The sequence below is a fragment of the Zingiber officinale genome, chromosome 2A (genome assembly GCF_018446385.1).
Source record: "Zingiber officinale cultivar Zhangliang chromosome 2A, Zo_v1.1, whole genome shotgun sequence".
In the NCBI taxonomy this organism is placed as follows: Eukaryota; Viridiplantae; Streptophyta; class Magnoliopsida; order Zingiberales; family Zingiberaceae; genus Zingiber; species Zingiber officinale.
In genome coordinates this window covers 173,181,722-173,202,139 of record NC_055988.1, presented here as the reverse complement: position 1 = coordinate 173,202,139, position 20,418 = coordinate 173,181,722, and the positions used below count along the sequence as shown (strand labels likewise).

The 20,418-nt window shown below is 39.4% G+C and overlaps 1 protein-coding gene and 1 pseudogene across 1 annotated transcript; both read left to right on the top strand.

The window, feature by feature from the left end:
- Positions 1–5,590: 5,590 nt before the first annotated feature.
- On the top strand, positions 5,591–7,342 carry LOC122044281 (annotated as a pseudogene).
- A 9,319-nt stretch (positions 7,343–16,661) lies between these two features.
- On the top strand, positions 16,662–20,418 carry LOC122043330 (ras-related protein Rab2BV-like). Its single transcript, XM_042603902.1, has 3 exons — positions 16,662–16,774; positions 16,958–17,141; positions 19,714–20,418. Exons 2-3 carry the CDS (start codon positions 16,977–16,979, stop codon positions 20,203–20,205), a joined length of 657 nt encoding a protein of 218 aa, XP_042459836.1. The 5' UTR covers positions 16,662–16,774; positions 16,958–16,976; the 3' UTR covers positions 20,206–20,418.

The following is a 20,418-nucleotide window of genomic DNA, read 5'->3' as shown; positions in this document are numbered from 1 at the left end:
CCAGCACAGGTAGGGAGTTTAAGTACGTCTTTAATTCTTCAAAAGCTCGATCGCAGTCTTCATTCCATTGGAACTTTGCTGCTTTGCGGAGGATTTTGAAGAATGGAAGGCTCCGGTCGGCAGTCTTGGAGATGAAGCGTGATAGCGCTGTAATCCGACCGGTCAACCTCTGTACTTCCCTTGTGTTTCTAGGCGGTGGCATGTCCTGGAGAGCCTTCACCTTGCTAGGATTAGCTTCAATACCCCGTTCGGTCACAATATAGCCCAAAAAACGTCCTCCTTTGGCGCCGAACAAACACTTATGAGGATTTAGCTTGACCCCATATTTTCTGAGTGTACGGAAGGTTTCTTCCATGTCTTTGCATAAAGTGGCCGCTCGGAAGGATTTGATGAGGATGCCATCTACATAGACTTCCAGGTTGTGTCCGATTTGCTCGCGGAAGACCCTATTCATCAATCTTTGATATGTTGCTCCGGCATTCTTCAGCCTGAACGGCATCACCGTATAGCAATACGTCCCGTCCGGTGTAACGAAGCTAACTTTTTCTTGATCCTCCGGGGCGAGCGGCACTTGATGATAGACTTGGTAGGCGTCCAGCATACATATAAGCTCGCATCTGACTGTAGAATCTACGAGCTGGTCGATTCGGGGCAGAGGGTAGAAATCCTTCGGGCAAGCTTTGTTCAGATCTCTGAAGTCGATGCACACCCTCCATTTGTTGCCCGGCTTGGAAACGAGCACCACATTTGCTAACCAGCTTGGGAATTGAACCTCCCGTATGTGGCCGGCCTCTAAGAGTCTTTCTACCTCCGCTCGAATGATAATATTCTGCTCGGCGCTGAAATCTCTTCTCCTTTGTTTTACTGGCCGAGCGTCCGGCCGGACGTGAAGCTTATGTTGGGCTATGCTGGGGGAGACACCGGGCAGCTCATGCGTCGACCAAGCGAAGACGTCATGATTCCTCTGGAGGCATTTGACCACTTCTTCTTTCTGTTCGTCCTCCAGGTCGGCGGCAATAAATGTTGTAGCCTCCGATCGGCTCGGATGGATCTGAACCTCCTCTTTTTCATCATAAATTAAAGCAGGAGGTTTCTCGGTTATGGCGTGTACCTCGATCCGTGGAGCCTTTCGCGCTGCGCTGGATTCGGCTCGGACCATTTCCACATAGCATTTCCGAGCGGCCAACTGATCTCCTCGTACTTCACCGATCTTGTCCTCGACCGGGAATTTGATCTTCTGGTAGAACGTCGACACAACAGCTCGGAATTCGCTTAACGCCGGTCGCCCCAGTATCACGTTGTAGGATGAAGGGGAGTCGACCACCACAAAGTTTGTCGTCCTTGTTCTCCGGAGCGGTTCTTCCCCTAAGGAGATAGCCAGTCTTACCTGTCCGACCGGGAGAACCTCGTTGCCCGTAAACCCGTAGAGGGGGGTTGTCATGGGCAGCAGCTCGGCTTGATCGAGTTGTAGTTGATCAAAGGCCTTTCTGAAGATGATGTTGACCGAGCTGCCAGTATCAATGAAGATACGATGGATGGTGTAGTTGGCTATCACCGCTTTGATGATAAGGGCATCATCATGCGGCACTTCAACTCCCTCAAGATCCCTGTGCCCGAAACTGATCTCGGGCCCGCTCGCCTTTTCTTAACTGCAACCCACCTCATGGATTCTGAGTTGCCGGGCGCTTGCCTTTCTTGCCCTGTGTGAATCTCCTCCAGTCGGCCCGCCCGCAATAATATTGATTTCTCCCCGGGAGGTGTTGTTTCTGTTCTCCTCTTCCCGAGCGGACTGCCTAGATCGCTCGTTGGACCGAGAACGATCTTCATGCCTTGGAGGGAAGCGCTGTTCGGGAGATCTCCTATATGTTCGCCGACCGGACTCTTGATGCCGCTGCCGGCGGTCGGGCGAAGGCGGTCGACGCGGGCCACCCCGTCGTACGGGATGGGTGATTGAAGGCAGGCCCCGACAATCGCGTGTGTTGTGGGAGTCAGTATTATGGAAAGAGCAAAACATTGGGGTCCATACCCTCTTTTTCTTCATCTTCGACCGCTCGACCGCTACCTCTTGGACCACCGGGGACTTCGCATGATGTGCCCGGGATGCCTCAACTCTTGGTCCTCTTGGTGGCTGATGGGCAGCGGGCTGCTTCTGTTCGGCATGGGCCGGGCGTTCGGCATGAGTTCCCTTCCGTCGGGCAGCCTCCGCCTCTTCCACGTTTATATACTCATTCGCCCGGTGTAGCATGTGGTCGTAGTCTCTGGGCGGTTTGCGAATGAGCGCGCTGAAGAAGTCTCCTTCCACGAGGCCTTGCGTGAAGGCGTTTACCATTGTCTCCGAGGTGGCTGTGGGGATGTCCACGGCTACCTAATTAAATCGCTGTATATACGCCCGGAGAGATTCTCTTGGTTCTTGTTTGATGGTGAACAGGCTGACGCTTGTCCTTTGATAACGTCGGCTGCTCGCAAAGTGATGAAGAAATGCCGTTCGGAACTCCTGGAAACTAGTGATAGAGCCGTCCGGCAACCTCCGAAACCACCTATGTGCGGATTCCGATAGAGTGGTGAGAAATACCCAGCACTTTACGCCATCGGAGTACTGATGCAAGGTGGCGATGCTATCGAACTTCCCCAAATGATCGTCGGGGTCGGTCATCCCATTGTAAGCTCCGATCGGCGGTGGTGTGTAGTATTTTGGTAACGGATCCCGATGTATGGCTTCAGAGAACTGTCGGTGAACCTGCTCGGGCGGTGCGTTCGCTCGGGGAGCTTTGCCCTTCCTATAGTCCCGAACGGGAGGCTCATCAGATGAAGATCCTTGCTCCCCGTGAGCGGGCGCGATTTCTAGGGGGGTACGGAAGAGTGCCTGAGGGAACCCTCCTGTTGAAACATATTCCGGGCGGTCCGCTTGCGCCGCCCGGCCTGCTGAAGCCGAGGTTGTTTGCTGTTGCGCTCGCTCAGCTTGTGCTTTCTCCTTTTGCTGCGCCACTATCTTGGCTGCCCTCGCCTCGACTATAGCGTCCAACTCTTCCTGTGAGAGTACCACAGTGTGTAGTCTTCCAGCCTCGTCCATTGCCTCTGCTCGGATGCAGGTGCGTTCCCACAGACGGCGCCAAATTGATCCTGTCCGAACCAGGAGTCAACGGACGCTGGGGATGTGGCGCTCCCTGCTGGATCCTCGAGTGCTCCGGCGAACCTGCAACAAAACCGAGCCGGGAGGGATATCCCGGCGACGGCTCTCTGACGCTCAAGTCAGGCGAGGAATAACAAAGAGGTGGCTTCAGAGATTCAGACTAGCGTACCTCCGGTGAAGAAATGGAGACCTTATATAGACCTCTCGAAGGAGCCTGGGCGCGCCAATCAAAGCAATCACCTGCTTTCGACCATGCCCAGGTATGGGTCTGTCAGAAGGGCATCCATGCCCAGGTATGGGTATGTCAGAAGAGCACCCATAGGGCCATACCGCTACTGTATCAACCTCTCCATGATGTGACGGCAAGACCCTCTATCGTGAAATCTTGTGTACGGCATAATCATCCGACATGCCTTTGCTGACATCCCATATCCCGAGCCGAACGAATAGGCCGCTCGGCTAACCTTTGTATCCTCGCCCTTATCCTGGCCAAACGGACCACCCGCTCGGCCCTTCGATTCCGGCCGGGCAGACACCCGCTCAGCCATTCAGTCCTCCTGCCTTGGCGTCGGAAACCCAAGCCTATGGCTAGGTTATCTCTGGCTCCGCTCGGACCTGCTCAACTGCTTGACGCGGTCATTACCCGCTTAGTCAGCCCTCCATCCGTCCTCAGACTGGGACCCTTCAGGAAGTGGGTCCCCCATTCTTACCGCCGGATCAACTAGCAACCACTTGCCACGAAGAGATGCCTCAACCTTTGCCTACACAAATGAATGAGCACAATAACACATGAGCAAAATCACCAAATTTCCAAAAATCAATATTTTCAACATAAGATAATAAAATTCTTTTAGTTCTATGTCACTTAGAAAAAACACTTGAGCAAGAAAAAGAATATATAACATGTCCCAGAATGTAACGAGACTTTTACAAAGGTGCACAAGATAACACATCAGAACCTTCCTGATATTTTTCAAAATTTCTGATCAGATCTTATGACCAGTGATTATTTTGGTTTTTATAAAATGAAACTGAAGTTTAGATATCAAACCTTAGAGAGGCATCAGGACCTTTCATATGAGGTTATTAAGTAAAGGAAATAAATAAGACGGTTTGTTAACATAAATTGATACGAGAACAACAAGACTTAATTTGCAAACAATAGACCTTAGTGAAAGCATGAAAGCCAGTATTGGACCTTCTTCAGACTGAACTAGCTACATGTTGCACCAATAATAGATCTCAGGTAAACACAATAAAAAGGATTGATTATTACAGGGAGGGGTAGTTATGCAACATTGTAGGAGTCAGGTATATATGTAAGTGGAAGAAAACTTAGTGTGGTGTGTGTATATATATATATACACACACACACACATCACTGGTTTACTCAACTTATCTCTTTTTTCTCTTTATCTCTATGAAGATTGCATTATCACCTTTCTCACCCTTCCACGTTAATGGAAAACATAAAGGCTGCGGCTGCTCAGTAGCCTCCAAATCCAAACAACATGGTCACCTCCGGCTGATAAATGCCAACAGCCGTCACCAGATCTTACATTTACTCCCATACCATAAACATTTATAACCTCATCAAGCTATAACCTATAGCCTGTAAAATACATCCACAATTAAGGACTTACTATTGCAGCATCGTATAAGAACCGTAAAACTCGGAATCAGCCCTGCTCAAACAGCAATCCATGGTGATTTTGTCCGAAAGTCAATGAGAAGGAAAGTTGGGATGTAACACTCCTGTTGACCGCTTGTGGACTCCGCTTGGACTTACAATACAGATTACATCAGTGCTGAGCCAGTCAATCACCAGCAATGAAATAGAAGGCGGAGCAAAATGAACAGTAGTGAGAAGTGTCAATTGCCTATTACGTACCTCCGCCGATATTTGGACCCCCTTTATATAGAGTTCCTGTAGCACGCATGCACACTCCCCAAGGTGAGCACGCTCCCCAAGACGAGCATGCTTCCCAAAGTTGTTCCTGAAAAGATTTGTTAGTAAAGTGTCCTTTATACAGTACCTTAACGGACCGAGCATATATCTGAAGTGACAGTGAAAGCCTCCGCCAAACGATCTTCTGACTGTCCATGTCCGGTGTCGACGGCACCAACTCCCAAAAGGATGTCGATGGATATCAGAGTGTACTACTAGCTAGGCCGAGTGGCCAACCCGCTCGGCCGGAATTTCGCCGCTCCGGTGTCCCGTCCGGTCGGCCAGAACCTCACTACTCCTGTGCGTGTGTCCGCTCAACTGAAGTTCCACTCTGCCACTGTCGAGACCTGCTGCCAGGTCGAGCAGAGTAGCCGCTCGATCGAAGTTGAATTCTGCCAATGTTGAAACTTGTTACCTAGCCGAGCGAGGTAGCCGCTCGGTCGAAGTTCCGGTCTGTCAATGTCGAACTCTGCTGCCTGGCCAAACGGAACTGCCGAAGTTCCACTCTGCCGATGTCGAGCTCTGCTGTCTTGCCGAGCGAGGCAGCCGCTCGACCCGGCTTTTGCACATCGTCTCTTCCTTCGTCCGGCGTCCAATACTCCATTAAGCGTCCGTCATTTGACCTCCCCGTGTCGAAGGTTGGATCAGACCGGGACCTTTTGCCACCAGTAGGGCTGTAAACAAGTCAAGCCGAGTCGACCTTTGGGGTGTTCAAGCTTGTTTGATAAGATAACCCAGCCAAGCCAAGCCGAGCTTAAAATGAACCAAGCTTTTGAAATGAATGTTCAAGCTTCGATTGGTTTATATTTTATGAGCTTGAGGTTATTTGAAGCTTGGCTTGAGCTTGGTTCGTTTAGATGTTATCAAACTCTCAATTTAAGTTTGGCTTGAGCTTGGTCCGAGTTTGGTTTGAGATTGGTTAGTTTATATGTTATTAAGCTCTCAATTGCAGCTTTTTGATTGTTTGAAATGTTTAATTGTTTGATTGGTTATTAAGATTAATAATTTAAATTTATTTTATTTTATTTTATTGTTTATTTAACATATTGAAAAGAGTTTTATTAATAGATATGGCTCGTGAACATTGTTCACGAACGTTAATGAGCTGAACACATATGTGTTCAAGATTGTTTGTTTAGTTTAATGAGCTGTTCAAGATTATTTATTTAATTGATCTTATATATATTGAATGAACATAAACAAGCTCTTACCAAGCCAAACACCAAATTTGTTCACGAACGCTTGATTTATTTACAGCCCTAACCCTCGGTCGGGGCTTGCTTGCCCAACCAGCCGATGATATCTGCGCGTTGACCACCTTGACTTTGACCTCCACTGTGGTCGCTATCCTCCACGGGGTGAGGCCCCTCATCATCACTGCATCACGTGGCAATTGTAGTTAAATGTAATTAAATTCAACTTTTTTGTCGAGATGATCTGAGCAGATAATCTCAGGCTGTCAGCAAGGGCTGATTTTCTGCTCAGTGCTGAAGGCAGACTGCACAGTGCCAAGCAGGCTGAGCAACCAAGCGAGCAAATCCACCAAATGTCCGACCGAGCAGAGGGCTGAGTGGTCGAGCGAACCGAGCGAGCGGTTGAGCAAGTAACCAGTCGAGCAGACTGAGCGCGTGGCTAGGCGAGTGACCGACCAAGCAAACCGAGCTAGCAGCCTGGCGAGTGAGCGTTCAACCGAGCGGACTAAGAGGCCGAGCAATCGAACAACCAAGAGAATGGGCGTTCAGTCGAGCGAACTAGGCGAGCGGTCGGGCGAATTGGGTGAGTGACCGAGCGAACGGATTTTCCAAAACTCATAGAAAGCTTAAAACATTTAGCCAAATCAAATCCCATGGTAGGTGCTGGTGAGCTACATATTGAGATATGCTTGAAAGATTTGCAAGAAGATTTCATGGGAGGAGAGATCATTGTTTCAGATCCTGTGGTTTCTTTCCATGAAACTGTGTTGGAGAAATCAAGCATGAGTGTTATGAGCAAATATCCAAACATTCCCAACAGGCTTTATATGGAAGCCCAACCAATGGAAGAAGCCCTCGTTGAGGCCATTGATGGAGGTCGTATTGACCCAAAAAATGATCCTAAAAGTGAGATCAAAGATCCTATCTGAGGAGTTTGGCTGGGATAAGGATCTCGCTAAGAAGATTTGGTGCTTCGGGCCTAAGGCTACTGGTTGGAACATGGTGGTTGATATGTGCAAGGGAGTTCATTACCTTAATGAGAACAAGGATTCTATTGTGTCTGGTTTTTAGTGGGCTTCAAAGGAAGGAGCGTTAGCAGAGGAAAAATATTGTAATTACAGAAGTTGAGGAATTTATACTTAGTCTTCAACTTACACAAGGAGCCCAGGAACCTAGATGTTGTTATGGATGATGATAAATTTTCCAAGATGAAATTTGCATTTAGATTGTCGAGGATTACCAAAATCCAGCAACTAAATAACCCCTCATAAAAGTAATGAGAGGGCTTTCGAATTCTCTTCCATTCCATCAGATTCTACCCTTTCTCCTCCATCTTCACTCTTCAACCTATCGCAGCTCCAGAAAATCCAAAATCTGTTCTTTGGCCAGTCTAATCCTCTATTTGAGTGCATCTCTAGTATCTTCATTCCCTTCATCGACCTCAGTAAATATATTGACTAATGACTTGACCGTCTACGGTATCTATCCAGAACATGGATTATCTACCTAGGGTTTAATGGGTGAAGCCTTCGACTATGGAATGAATTCCTTAGTCATATTTGTTCGACCCATTAAGTCTTAAATCTTTACATAGACTTACAATAGTTTGTAAACTAATTGAAGAGGAATTACATAGACTTACAAGCAATTGACTAGCTTATTGACCATTCAAAAGAGTTAATAAATCCAATGATCATTTGATTTAACTTAATGATTACGTAATGCTTTATATATAAGGGTAGGGTAAAAGAGACAAATAAGGTATCATGCAGCTTTAAAAACATTGTGGGTGCAAAAGATTAATGTGGCATCCAAAGTGTAATTGCGAGATAATGCGGTGTGTGTGTTACATTATTTGCTAACGCGACATCTAAGATGTACCGAGCATATGACGATTAAACTACCTGGCCAGAGCAGAAAGCCTGAAGTCACTTATCTCAGGAAAAAAAAATCTCTCCCATCATCTAGTTAATTTGATGGTCCATAATAAATTGATTCCATGATTTATCTTCTTTTATATAATTTAAGAACAGATTGTGTAATTTAAAAATAGATTATGAGAGATATCTAAGATGAACATCAGAGTCGATCCTTATTGTTCAAAGGTCATGGGCGAAATTATAAATTATACCCCAATTTTATATAACGAACACTATTTTTCTTTAATTAAAAAAATCATATATGAAAAAAGAACCATAGAATGAGGGGGTGAGACCTGATCTCATACTACAATTTACAAAGACTTCACAAACTTACATGTATTCCAAACAAAATCATTCTCTCCATACTTACATTCCAAGAACACAATATAAAATAAACTTTATTTACACACTTTCTAACAAAAATACTCTAACAAATCCAAGAGATTTCAACTTCTTCCTTGAAATAAAACCACCAACAATGAACGCTCAACAAAAGCCTTCAAACTCACAAAACGAAATCCCAAACATGTAAAACGCACCCAAATTTCCAAACTTTAAGAACACCATAGAACTCTCAGAAACACCACCACACTACCAATATATAACGTAGGAAATCCACCATCTCTCTCAAAAAAATCAGCTTACACATTAAAGCTTCATTAACAAATTCAGTCAGCAACTCAAAACACAACAACACCACAAATCAATATCAATTTTTGATCAAAATAAAACACAACCACAAGGTATGTTTTCTGAACTCCCAATTGCAAAGAAAACCTTTAGAAATCCATCAAATAAAATTTTGCTGAATGGATTAGCCACATATACAACCCTTCAAAAAATATGCATTACTCCACCTTTAGAAACCATAACATCAGACTCCAACAATAATAGTATCTCACAATCAAAATATATCAAATACTAACCCATATCAGAACAAAACCAATCAAATACATAAACCCCTACACTAACAGAACATCACATTTGTTGATAAGAGGGAAGTGCTAGACATGAAAAACTAACCTTTACAAATTTCCAACGACCAATTATAAAACCACTATAAACACAGCACATCATACCGACACTCCTGCACAACAGATCATAAACCATCAAAATCACAGCTTCAATCCAGTCCCTTCTAGGCACATTCTATAAATAAGCTTCTCCTCCTTGCAAGATACCCACTGCAACATCCATACTCCAGCCGACCAACCACCAAAAGAAGAGCTACCCAATCTGACATGAATAAAACCTCTTTGTATCAAAGCATATCAAGAATACACCATAAAAAAAGATGCTCCTTGAAACAAAATTTCCACCACAGAAAATGATCCATCATTTCCCTCTGAAAGCCAAAGTAAACAAAAAAGTATCAATTTATCAAACTATCAATTGATCTAATCACCAAAAGAAAAAGAGTATGAGTAGCACCAATTAGCATAAGTTCTAGAGTTGTTATGACTTATGAACACTTTAAGAGCATAAATACAATGTCACGTGTTCTCATAAGTAACAAAATGTTTACCTACAAGTGTGAATGAGAGTGAATGCAGAGGATATAATTAAATTATCGGTTGTAATACACCTAAAAAAAACACAAAGGTAACTCATTTAAAGTGTATTCGTGATGCACTTTTAAAGGCAAAATCATCAATAATAACATCATATTCAATGTTTTTCAAAATATTATTTTCAATGCATAAAATTGTTAATCCATTTAGCCTATCTTGAGTCATTGTGGTCCGTAAATAAGATTTTATTAATTTTAATTTTGAAAAACTTCTTTCGACAGATGTCACTATCACGGGTATTGTCAATAATATCATATAAGCAATCATCACATTTGGAAACATATCCATTGTTTTTAAAAAATCTAATATTTGAATGGAAGACCATTTTTTATTTGTTTCATAAGATTCACTTGGTAACATTGCTTGTAAAACTTGTAGTTCTGAAAACATATATTTTACATCAATATCAGAAGTGTCACCATTTCTTAAAGTATTTTCAAGATTAACAAAAGAACTCGTCAATTCATCATCATCTAATGAAACTAATTTTGTAACATCATACAAGAATCAAAATATAGATTCAAAATATTACAACTGTTCAAATCTACTCTTCAATTGCCCAAGACCAATATCGACTACTAAGATAAAATAATCTATTTGAAAAGATTCTTCTAGTGATTGATTTTCTCTTTCAGTGTTAGCAATTTTATCAAAATGTCTCTTTCTACAAATTTTATGTATTATAGGAAATACAGGCTCAATTTCCATATCAGATGCTATTTTTTTTTGCATCAACCATAACAGAAGTAAAATCATTTTCTCTATATTTTTCAAAAAAGGAAACAAGACCCGACAATTGTTTTACAACAACATCAAGACATATATCCTCTGACTATAATTTTTTGCTAACTAAGTTAATTTTATGCAAAATATCATGCCAAATAAAAAGGCTTAATATAAATTTAAAACTTGAAAGTTTACCAGATGCTAAAGTTTCAGCATCTCTACTTAATTTACCATCTTCACTTATTTCTGCTAATTTGAACAAAGCTTCTCTGATTTAGGAAGCTTGAGATAGTATTGCTTTGACTGTTTCAATATGGCTTTCCCATCTTGTAGTTAACAATGATTTTAAAGTTAATCCATCAATATATTCAAGTAAAATATTCCATCTTTTTGTTGAATTAAAGAACACGGTGTACATACATTGACATGCTCCAAAAAATGATTTTGCTTTAACATAAGAATTTGCCATGTCACAAACAACTAAGTTAAGAAAATGAGAACCACATGACATGTAAAATGCTCTAAGATTAATGTTAAGCAATCTTCTTTGTACACCTTGATTTTTGTCTTTCATATTAGGTCCATTATCATAACCTTGCCCTCTCACATTATCAATATCAAGTTCTAAAGATTGTAAAACAACTTTCAATTCATTGAAAAGAACTAAACCAGTTGTATCTTCTACATTTATAAATTCTAAAAAGTATTCTTCTATTTTAATTGAAGTCTCTGAAACATCTATACATCTTAATATGAGAGTCATTTGTTCTTTGTGACTTGCATCCGGTGTACAATCAAGAATTACTAAAAAATATTTTACCTTTTTTACTTTTTAAATTATTGCATTCTTAACTTTAGAAGCTAGAAGAGATATTAACTCGTTTTGAATTATATGACTAAGATAATGATAATGAATCTTTTCATCTTGAATGAGTCGAAAGCATTATTGGATCAAAATCTGCAATCATTTCAAGTAGACCCAAAAATTTACCATTACCATCTTCATAAATTTTGTCATGTGTACCACGAAATGTCAAATTATGTATAGCAAGACATTTGACAACATCAACTATTCTTAGCATAACATGTTTCCAATGTTTTGTGTCCTTTTTAATTTGTTCTTGTATTTCATTATCAATTGTCAATGTTTTCCTTAATCTCATTTGTATTTCAACAAAGGATCTCAGATTAGTGAGGTGTTCAACACTATTTTTATGTTGTTTAAGTTTGTCACATAAATGTTTCCAGTCATTAACTGCTTCTTTTGCTAAATTACTTTTAGTGTGTATTACTTTAAACAACTTACAACAAATATAAAATACTTTGTCCAACTCCTTCGAATATACTAACCATTTTCGATCACGAGTCTCACCATTTGGTAACATTTGAACATAGTAACTATGAGAAAAGTGTCGATCGAGATTCTTTATCTAAAAGAAACTTAAGAATATCTTCTCTTTTAGGATCTCTTTCTACAAGTAAATCTCTCATTTTTGTATCAATGTTATCCCAAACTCTTGGATCAAATATATTTATATCATATCTAGGTGTCGAACATTGATATTCATTTGTACGCTAATCATCACAACAATTATCAATATCTTTAGTTTTGTCAATTTCAGTTTCATTCAAATCATTAAGATCTGTATTCTCTTCGTTCTCATTTTCTACAAATTTCTCATGCTTATCATTTTAGTTTCTCATAAATTCTTCATATTCATTATTATTATTTTCAACAAAATCTTCATTTGCATTTGATTCATTACTTAAAATCTGAACTAAGTTTTCTGTTGTGTTACGTGATTCTTTACTAAAATATTTATTCAATGAACCTCTTAAGCTTTGGGCTATCTCTTCCTTTTTCTTTTTTTCTTTTTTTTTTTTGATATCCAGAGAGCTATTTCATGATGATAGTTGATTATGAACAATAAGCAATAAACAAAGAACAATAAAACCTGATATGGAGAATTTTTCTTTGATTCGAAATCCACTTATATAAGACCTAACAGGGATATCCTGCAAGTTTATAAAAAACACACAACAATTTAATTATTTAGAAGTTGGGATCTTATTCATGCAATTAAAGATACAAGTACATTAATCTAACTAGCTAAATGACATGAAAAGTTAGTTAATCTACTTATCATTTACTAGCTAAAAGAATCTATCTAAAAAGAATAAACAACTAGAAGCCAAAGCTTTTAAGAGTAAACCAATAAGAAAGTTCTTGTATCTCACACACACATACAAAAAACCATTTGTTGATATCTGCTTGTTGTTCTTAATTAGGAGTCTACTAAGTGTGACCAACTACAATATTTTAATTTGTAACAATGAATAAGAAGAAAAAGTCATCTTCTTGTGATAATAAGAACATTTTTATTCTGACTTGAAAAAGTAACAAATTTGGGAAAATATAGGTACTAGAGGAGAAGAAGAAGAAGTAGAAATCATCTGTATAATGAGAACAATTTCGATGCAAATTGAAAAGCAAAAGTTGAAATTATGATAAAATCTAAGTATATAAATCCTAATTGATTGCATAATCAAACAACAAAATCTTAATTAATTAGACCAAGAATCGAGATCTTTAAATTCCATAAAGTTTCCAGTCGTGAAGATTGTGTCTCAGTTGACTCTTATCCGTACAAGTAGAATAAATTATGGCAGAACTACTTTAAAAATGAAATGGAATTAACAAAAAAATCTACACATTCAAAAGCATAGGTAACAACACTATTAAGAAAATCAAGCAAAATAATTTAGAAAAGGATTTGATAATGAGTCATATATTCCTGGAAAGAGACATACCTCATTCAACTTCTCCCAAACCAAGTCTGGCTGGTTCAAATACCCCATATCTGTAGCTAAAAGATATAGTTAACCATTGTAGTGCACAAAATAATAATTTAGAAGGTCTCGACAGGGGTTGCCCTAATTGATAAAATCGATTACTGACCGGAAAACTGGAGGAGCTCAGGAGCAGCCGTTGAGGTTATCGACGGGTTCGTCGCTGGCGATATCCTCTCAATGGTAAGGTTAAAGGCACTGAAGACGCGCGGGGTCGGTGAGGATGGCAACCGGGGAGAATCGCCGCGAAGGTGAGCAACCTGGAACTGGAAACAACCACAATGTAACTTAACTAGGTACCAGAGCATTTGGTCGAGCATAAGATGAGCGGAGGAACTTGACCAACCTGTGGTTGTTTCAAGCTGCCGCTGCCGCTCAGCTAGGGATTCATCGCTTCCAACTTCAGAGATGGCTTCGGCAACGGCCGATGAGAAACGCAAGGATGAGAAAGAATAAAAAATTTATTAAAAAATATATATTTTGGGCCTGGGCAAGAGCCCTGGTAGCCCTGGCCTAGAGTCGGCTCTGATGAACGTAATTACCTTTAGATATATATATATATATATATATATATATTGATAATGTCCGAAAGACGAAGAGAGAGATGTTGGGGACGTGGCGCTCCTGTTGACCTTTAGTGGACTTTGCTCCCGCCTGCAACACAAACAGCGTCAATGCCGAACCAGGAAAGGGGTCCCCAGCGATAGCCCTCTGACGCTCAAGTCAGTCTCTAGCGAAGTAAAAAGAAGAAGCAAGAAGCAGCAAGAACTGTAGCGCAACAGTAAATATTGCATGTAAAGCCTACTTTCATCGATGCTTGGACTCCCTTTATATAGAGCTCCGAAAGTGCGCGTGCACGCTTCTCGAGGTGAGCACGCCTCTCAAACTTCCCCTGAAAAGACATATCAGTAAAGTGTCACTGACACAGTACCTTAACGGGCCGAGCATATCTCTGAAGTGACAGTGGAAGCTTTCGTCCTATGATCTTCTGTCTGACCATGCTGTCTGTCAGCGGCACTAGCTCCCAAAAGGATGTCAAAAGATATCCTGTTGTGTCTGCTGATTGGCTGAGCGGAGTAGCCGCTCGGACGGAAATCCACTGTTCGTGTATAGTCTGCTGTTGGACCGAGCGGGATAGTCGTTCAACCGTAATTCTTTTGTCGTGATCTATCACTGGCTGAGCGGGATAGCTGCTCGGCCGAAAACTCACTGTCCGCGTGCTCGGCTGATGTTGAGTGTGCTGCTCAGCCGAGCGTGGTAGCCACTCGGCCCAACTTTTGTATGTCGTTCTTCCTCGAGCGTCAGGTATTTCAATGTTGTGTCGAAGTTGACGTCGGATCGGGGCCCTTGTCCCGATCGAGGAACGTTCCGCCCGATCGACCGATGTCATTAACTTCTAGACCATCTTGACTTCGATCTCCTTTAACTTTCACCGTGATAGCAAGATGGAGCACCCCTTATCATCATCGCATCATATATATTTTGAGTTTTTTAAATTGATTAATTTTAAAGATGATCAATTCAATCCACGGGAGTTTTCATTGACATCATAATCAATTGGAAAACGCTCATGAATGTCGATCCAAGCGATTAATTTTTTAAAATTTATTATTCTATTGGTGAAAAATCTTTATAATATATTGCAGTTAAAATTCGAATCCTAAATATCTAATTAATCGCCTAAAGAATTTAACCACTGCCCATAACTCCAAAATGTTTTGATGCATTTATCAAAATGTGGATGTTACTCTAGACATGTTCGATACATGGACATGCAAAAACGAACCGAGCAAAATCTCAACATGGACATGCGTCTCCAGTTGAGATTTTTCTTTTAAAAAAAAAGTTAATACTATATATATAATATATATATTTTAAAAATTAGTACTCATTAAAATTAAAATATATCTAATTCATATTTACTTGTCGATTGATCTAAAAATTAAAATGGATCATATATTGAAAATCTCTTGACATAAGTTATCTATTAAATTTTCATAATCATATTTTGTTAACCTAATTTAGAAAAGTATAAATTTTATCATATTAAATAGAGTATTATTATTAGATATAATAATACACCTCAAGTTGATAATAAATTTATAATTTATTTAGCTAAAAAAATAAATATATTTAAAATTATTTAAAAATAAATAAAGATAAAAGTATGACTAATTACTTAAATAAAAGGTGAAAGACCAATCCTTACAAAAGGAATAAAATTAATGAAATAAGAACCATGAAATATGATAACAATAAAAAAAATCATGCTCTCATTCTCAATTCATTATCATCAGTTAAGCACAAAAAATAAATAAATAAAAAATATATGTACAAAATGATAAAAGTCAATACAATCTTTAGAAAATAAAGATCGCAATAAGATCAAACCAGTCATTATCATTTATCAAGAACTAAATGAAAGTCTTTTTAGGCACAAAGCAAAAGAAAAAATAAATCAGATTTTTTATCACCTAAATTAGAACAGTTGTAAATGATAGAATGGAGATAAAGAGAAAATCAAACAATTTATGACTCTAAATATATCTAAATAAAAATTAAATTTACTATCTATTAAGGAAGTGAAATGATAGGAACAAGTGAAGCATAAAGAGGAGAGTTGGAAAAGGGGAAGAGGCGTAACTAAACTAGACTAGGATTGAAAAATATTGATAAAGAATATATTAGATTTTATAAAATAACATCCATAATTAAAAATAAATTAATTTGTTAAAAAAAGAACTTCTTTATCACTCTATTCATTGAACCATAATGAGGCTTTGACCAAGAGTGAGATCATGTAAATATTTATTCACTTGGGTCATATTTTTTTCTATTCTTTTAAAAAAATATACATAAAATATATTTAATATATTAAAAATAATAATCCTAATTTTTAGAGAATAAGATTGTGCAATCTTTTATCATATGAGCCTATTCTTTTCCATTATCTTTTATATATATATATATATATATATATATATATATATATAATACGCTAAAAATAACAAGTCCTAATAAAAATTAGGACGTTAGGTATAGACCTATGTCTAAAGCCGACTCTAAGTTAAAATATTAGTCGATCCAATATCAAAAGTTTACTAAATAAATTTATTATTTTATATTTCAACTTGTATCTAATTTTAAACACATTTTTTAACTTAGAAAAAATCATTAATTAATGACCATTATTTGGTAAAATATTAATTGTTTAATAATTAATTTTCTGGTTTAATAATTGAGTGAATAATTAGTGAATCGAAATAATTTTAAAATTTTAGAAATCAATTCAAAGTAAACTTCCTTATTTAATACAATCGGGGTCGCCTCGTTTCCGTTCTCCTCGTCGTTGACGTCCTCACGCTTTCCTTCTCCTCTAATCGCTCAAGTCTCGCCCTCTTCCTTCTCTCCCTTCGATCCGATCTCCGCACCAGGTAACGCTCTGATCTCCCAATCCCTTCTCGTTGCTTCCTTCTCCCGTTCGATTTCCGTTGCAAATGGTTGGTTTCGATGTTCGATTCCGTTTCTGATCAACTTCGATCTCGATTCTTCGAAATCGGGGGATGGATCTTCCTTTCGTTGGGTTTTTGGTGGATCTGATGCGGATCGGGGAGCAGGGAGGAGGCGGCGGCGGAAATGGCGCACCGAGTCGACCACGAGTACGATTACCTCTTCAAGATCGTCCTCATCGGGGACTCCGGCGTCGGGAAGTCCAACATCCTCTCCAGATTCACCCGCAACGAGTTCTCCTTGGATTCAAAGTCCACCATTGGCGTCGAGTTCGCAACCAAGACCCTTCAGGTCAGATGCCTCCTGTCCCTTGCCCTTTCCTGAATCTCTGTTTGTGCTATTCGAGTTAGATACGACCGTAATGATCTTTTGATCCTGTCGTTCTCGATGCTGATCTACTATACGTCCAATCTATTTCGTGCCCGTGAGCTTTCTATTCGCGCCTCCCATCTATCTATGATCTATGCTCGCCTTCTATCTATCTATGATCTATCTTTAGCATGCATGATTTTTAGATATATAATTGTAGCGATGTTAACTGAATATGTAGATTTACATCGCTTTCTTTTTAGTTATGCTATTTCCATGGCTTGAGACTGCAACAACCAAATGTTAAAATGGATCCCATCGGAGGCAATGATACATAGAATTACGATCAGACACGTGAAATGCATAGCTTAATCACAAACTTAAGCTGTCTTTCATTATTCATCAAATGCTGGCGGATTGTATTGACCATATATAATTGTAGCACTGTTAATGTGAATATGTAGATTTACATTGTTCTATTTTTAGTTATGCTATTGCCATGGCTTGAGACTGCAACTACCAAATGTTAAAATGGATCCCATCGGAGGTAATGATACATAGAATTACGATCAGTGGTCCTTTAGCTACACATGAAATGCATTGCTTAATTCCAAACTTAAGCTGCCTTTCAATTACTCATCAAATGCTGGCGGATTGGACAGTATTGACCATATATACTTGTAGCAATGTTAATGTGAATATGTAGAATTACATCACTCTGTTTTTAGTTATGCTATTACCATGGCTTGAGACTGCAACTACCAAATGTTAAAATGGATCACATCAGAGGCAATGGTACATAGAATTAGGATAAGTGGTCCTTTAGCTACATGTGAAATACATTGCTTAATCCCAAACTTAAGCTGTCTTTCAATTATTCATCAAATGCTGGTGGAATGGGCAGTATTGACCATACCCAACATATGGAACAACTTGGCACAGATTACCCTTAGATGTTATCTCTTTTCCCTTCTGCTCAGTCACTTAGCTTGGTTTTTGATGGCTTGGACAGTTGGTAACAGAAAGTGCTTTACATGATAGCATTCCGAGATCAACTTAAACAAACATGAGCTTTAATTCTTCAGTTGGTCAGAATTATCTTTGTACATGCTATGTTTTTATTGAATGCAACCATCTGCTGAAGTCTTCAGCATTTGTAGAGTTGTTGATTGTGGAGGTGCAAGTTTATGTATCCGTGTATCATAACTGGAGAATTAAGCTTCAGGGTCAAATATCCTAGTAGGTGTAGTTTCAGGTATACATTAATTATGACAGCTTGTTGTTTTGCATTTTCCATTACTGCTTATCTAGTCTTCTACGTTTCCTGCCTTTCAATCGCTTCAAATTGATTGATGCATGATTCTGGACACTCGGTGGGCAATCTATTGACCTGCTAAATAGTCTTAAGTTGCTTGTGTTTTTGATGGATCTAAGTTCATGATCATTGCGCCATCAAACAAACTACAAAGGCTTGTTCCCAAACTCTGTGTGTGTGTGTGTGTGTGTGTGTGTGTGTGTGTGTGTGTGTGTGTTTGCCAAATCACATCCTAGTATCTATTTTATATCAAATCAAGCCCCAGCTATAATTTTTTTCCTAGATTTCCTTTGATTTTCAGGTTCCCTCCAAAATGCAAATGCAAGCTGATTGCAATCAGTTCTGCAGTCATTACATCAGGATTTTGAATAGAATTTTGATATTTGAGTTCCTTCCAAGTTCCAACCTTAGTTGGTCATGAAGGTCCCTCACAGTTTAATTTTTCATGAGCTTTGAGTTTAATTTTTCATGAGCTTTGAGTTCTCATTCCACAAGCTGATTTGATCAACTTTCATGGTGAAAAATGATCGATCAACTTTTGTAGTGAGAAATGGCGATATTTAGCGTCAATTTGCTGGGTCAAAATAAATGTGTGGGAGACCCTATCATGACTATTTTAGGGCAGGTGAGACTCAAATATTGATTTATTGTTGTTAGAAATCTTATTGCATGATGATTTGCAACTGAGTTTGCAGGCCATTTTATATTGTTTTCCATCATGCAAGTTTATTTGCAAATCATTTTGCAAGGTCAAAATCCCAAGCTTATGCAAATTAAAGCAAGAGAGAATTACTATTGACCTAATTTTTGAAAGAAGTTAAATATCTGTTTCTTTTATACATTAATAGTGACTTAGGTTGATTTGTAAATCAAGTTGCAAACTTTTATTGCTATTTTGCTGTAAATTGATTTGAAAATTAACTTTCAGGATTTAAATCTAAAGTTTATCTAAAATTAAGTTGTGAGAGAACTCTTGTTAACTACCTCAAGTTGGAAAGAGCTTAAATATATAGTTTTTACTACATTGTTTTTTTTTCCATCAGGTCAAAACCCCAGGCTTATGCAAAATTAAGTTGTGATTGAACTCTTTTGAACATCTTAGGTTGGAAGGAATTTAGATCTCTAGTTTTTGTTTATAAATTATGTTGCAAACAGCTTCTGTTTTGATTAGGGGAAACTCAAAAACAGCTTTTAAATTTGTTTGACTGACTTCTGAATGCCAATTAACGGAATTAACAGATAGAAGCCAAGACAGTTAAGGCACAGATTTGGGACACTGCCGGCCAAGAAAGGTACCGTGCCATAACCAGCGCATACTACCGGGGTGCTGTAGGAGCACTTCTCGTCTACGACATAACAAAGAAGCAAACCTTTGACAATGTGCAAAGGTGGCTGCGAGAACTCAGAGATCATGCAGACTCCAACATCGTCATCATGATGGCCGGCAACAAGTCCGACTTAACACACCTGAGAGCTGTTTCTGAAAATGATGGCCAGGAATTCGCCGAAAAGGAGGGGCTCTCTTTCCTCGAGACTTCGGCCCTGGAATCACACAATATTGAGAAGGCATTCCAAACGGTTCTGACTGAGATCTACCACATTATCAACAAGAAGGCCCTCGCAGCACAAGAGGCGGCGAGGAATTCCGGACCCCCTGGGCAGGGCACAACCATACATGTCGTTGATTCTTCAGATGCTGGGAGCTCAAAGAGTTACTGTTGTTCTAGCTAGATCATGATGATCCCCTGGCAAGCACAATTTAGTCACACTCTCAAGGTTCGGAAAAAATGAGAAATATTTGTAGATTATTGTTGCTAATTCTTTTGCAGTGTGTTTTAGAGCTTTAAATCTAGTTTTCCTCGGTGAGGGGAAATTTCTCATCGAACAACCAGTGACACCCTAGTGTGCAAAATTGCTGAAATTTGATTGTTAATTTTTTCTTTC

Bases quoted from the DNA above. Each gene is read 5' to 3' on its own strand.
- LOC122043330 (XM_042603902.1), top strand. From the start codon at position 16,977: ATGGCGCACCGAGTCGACCACGAGTACGATTACCTCTTCAAGATCGTC. The intron at 17,142-19,713 runs GTCAGATGCCTC...CGGAATTAACAG, and splicing joins TCGCAACCAAGACCCTTCAG to ATAGAAGCCAAGACAGTTAA.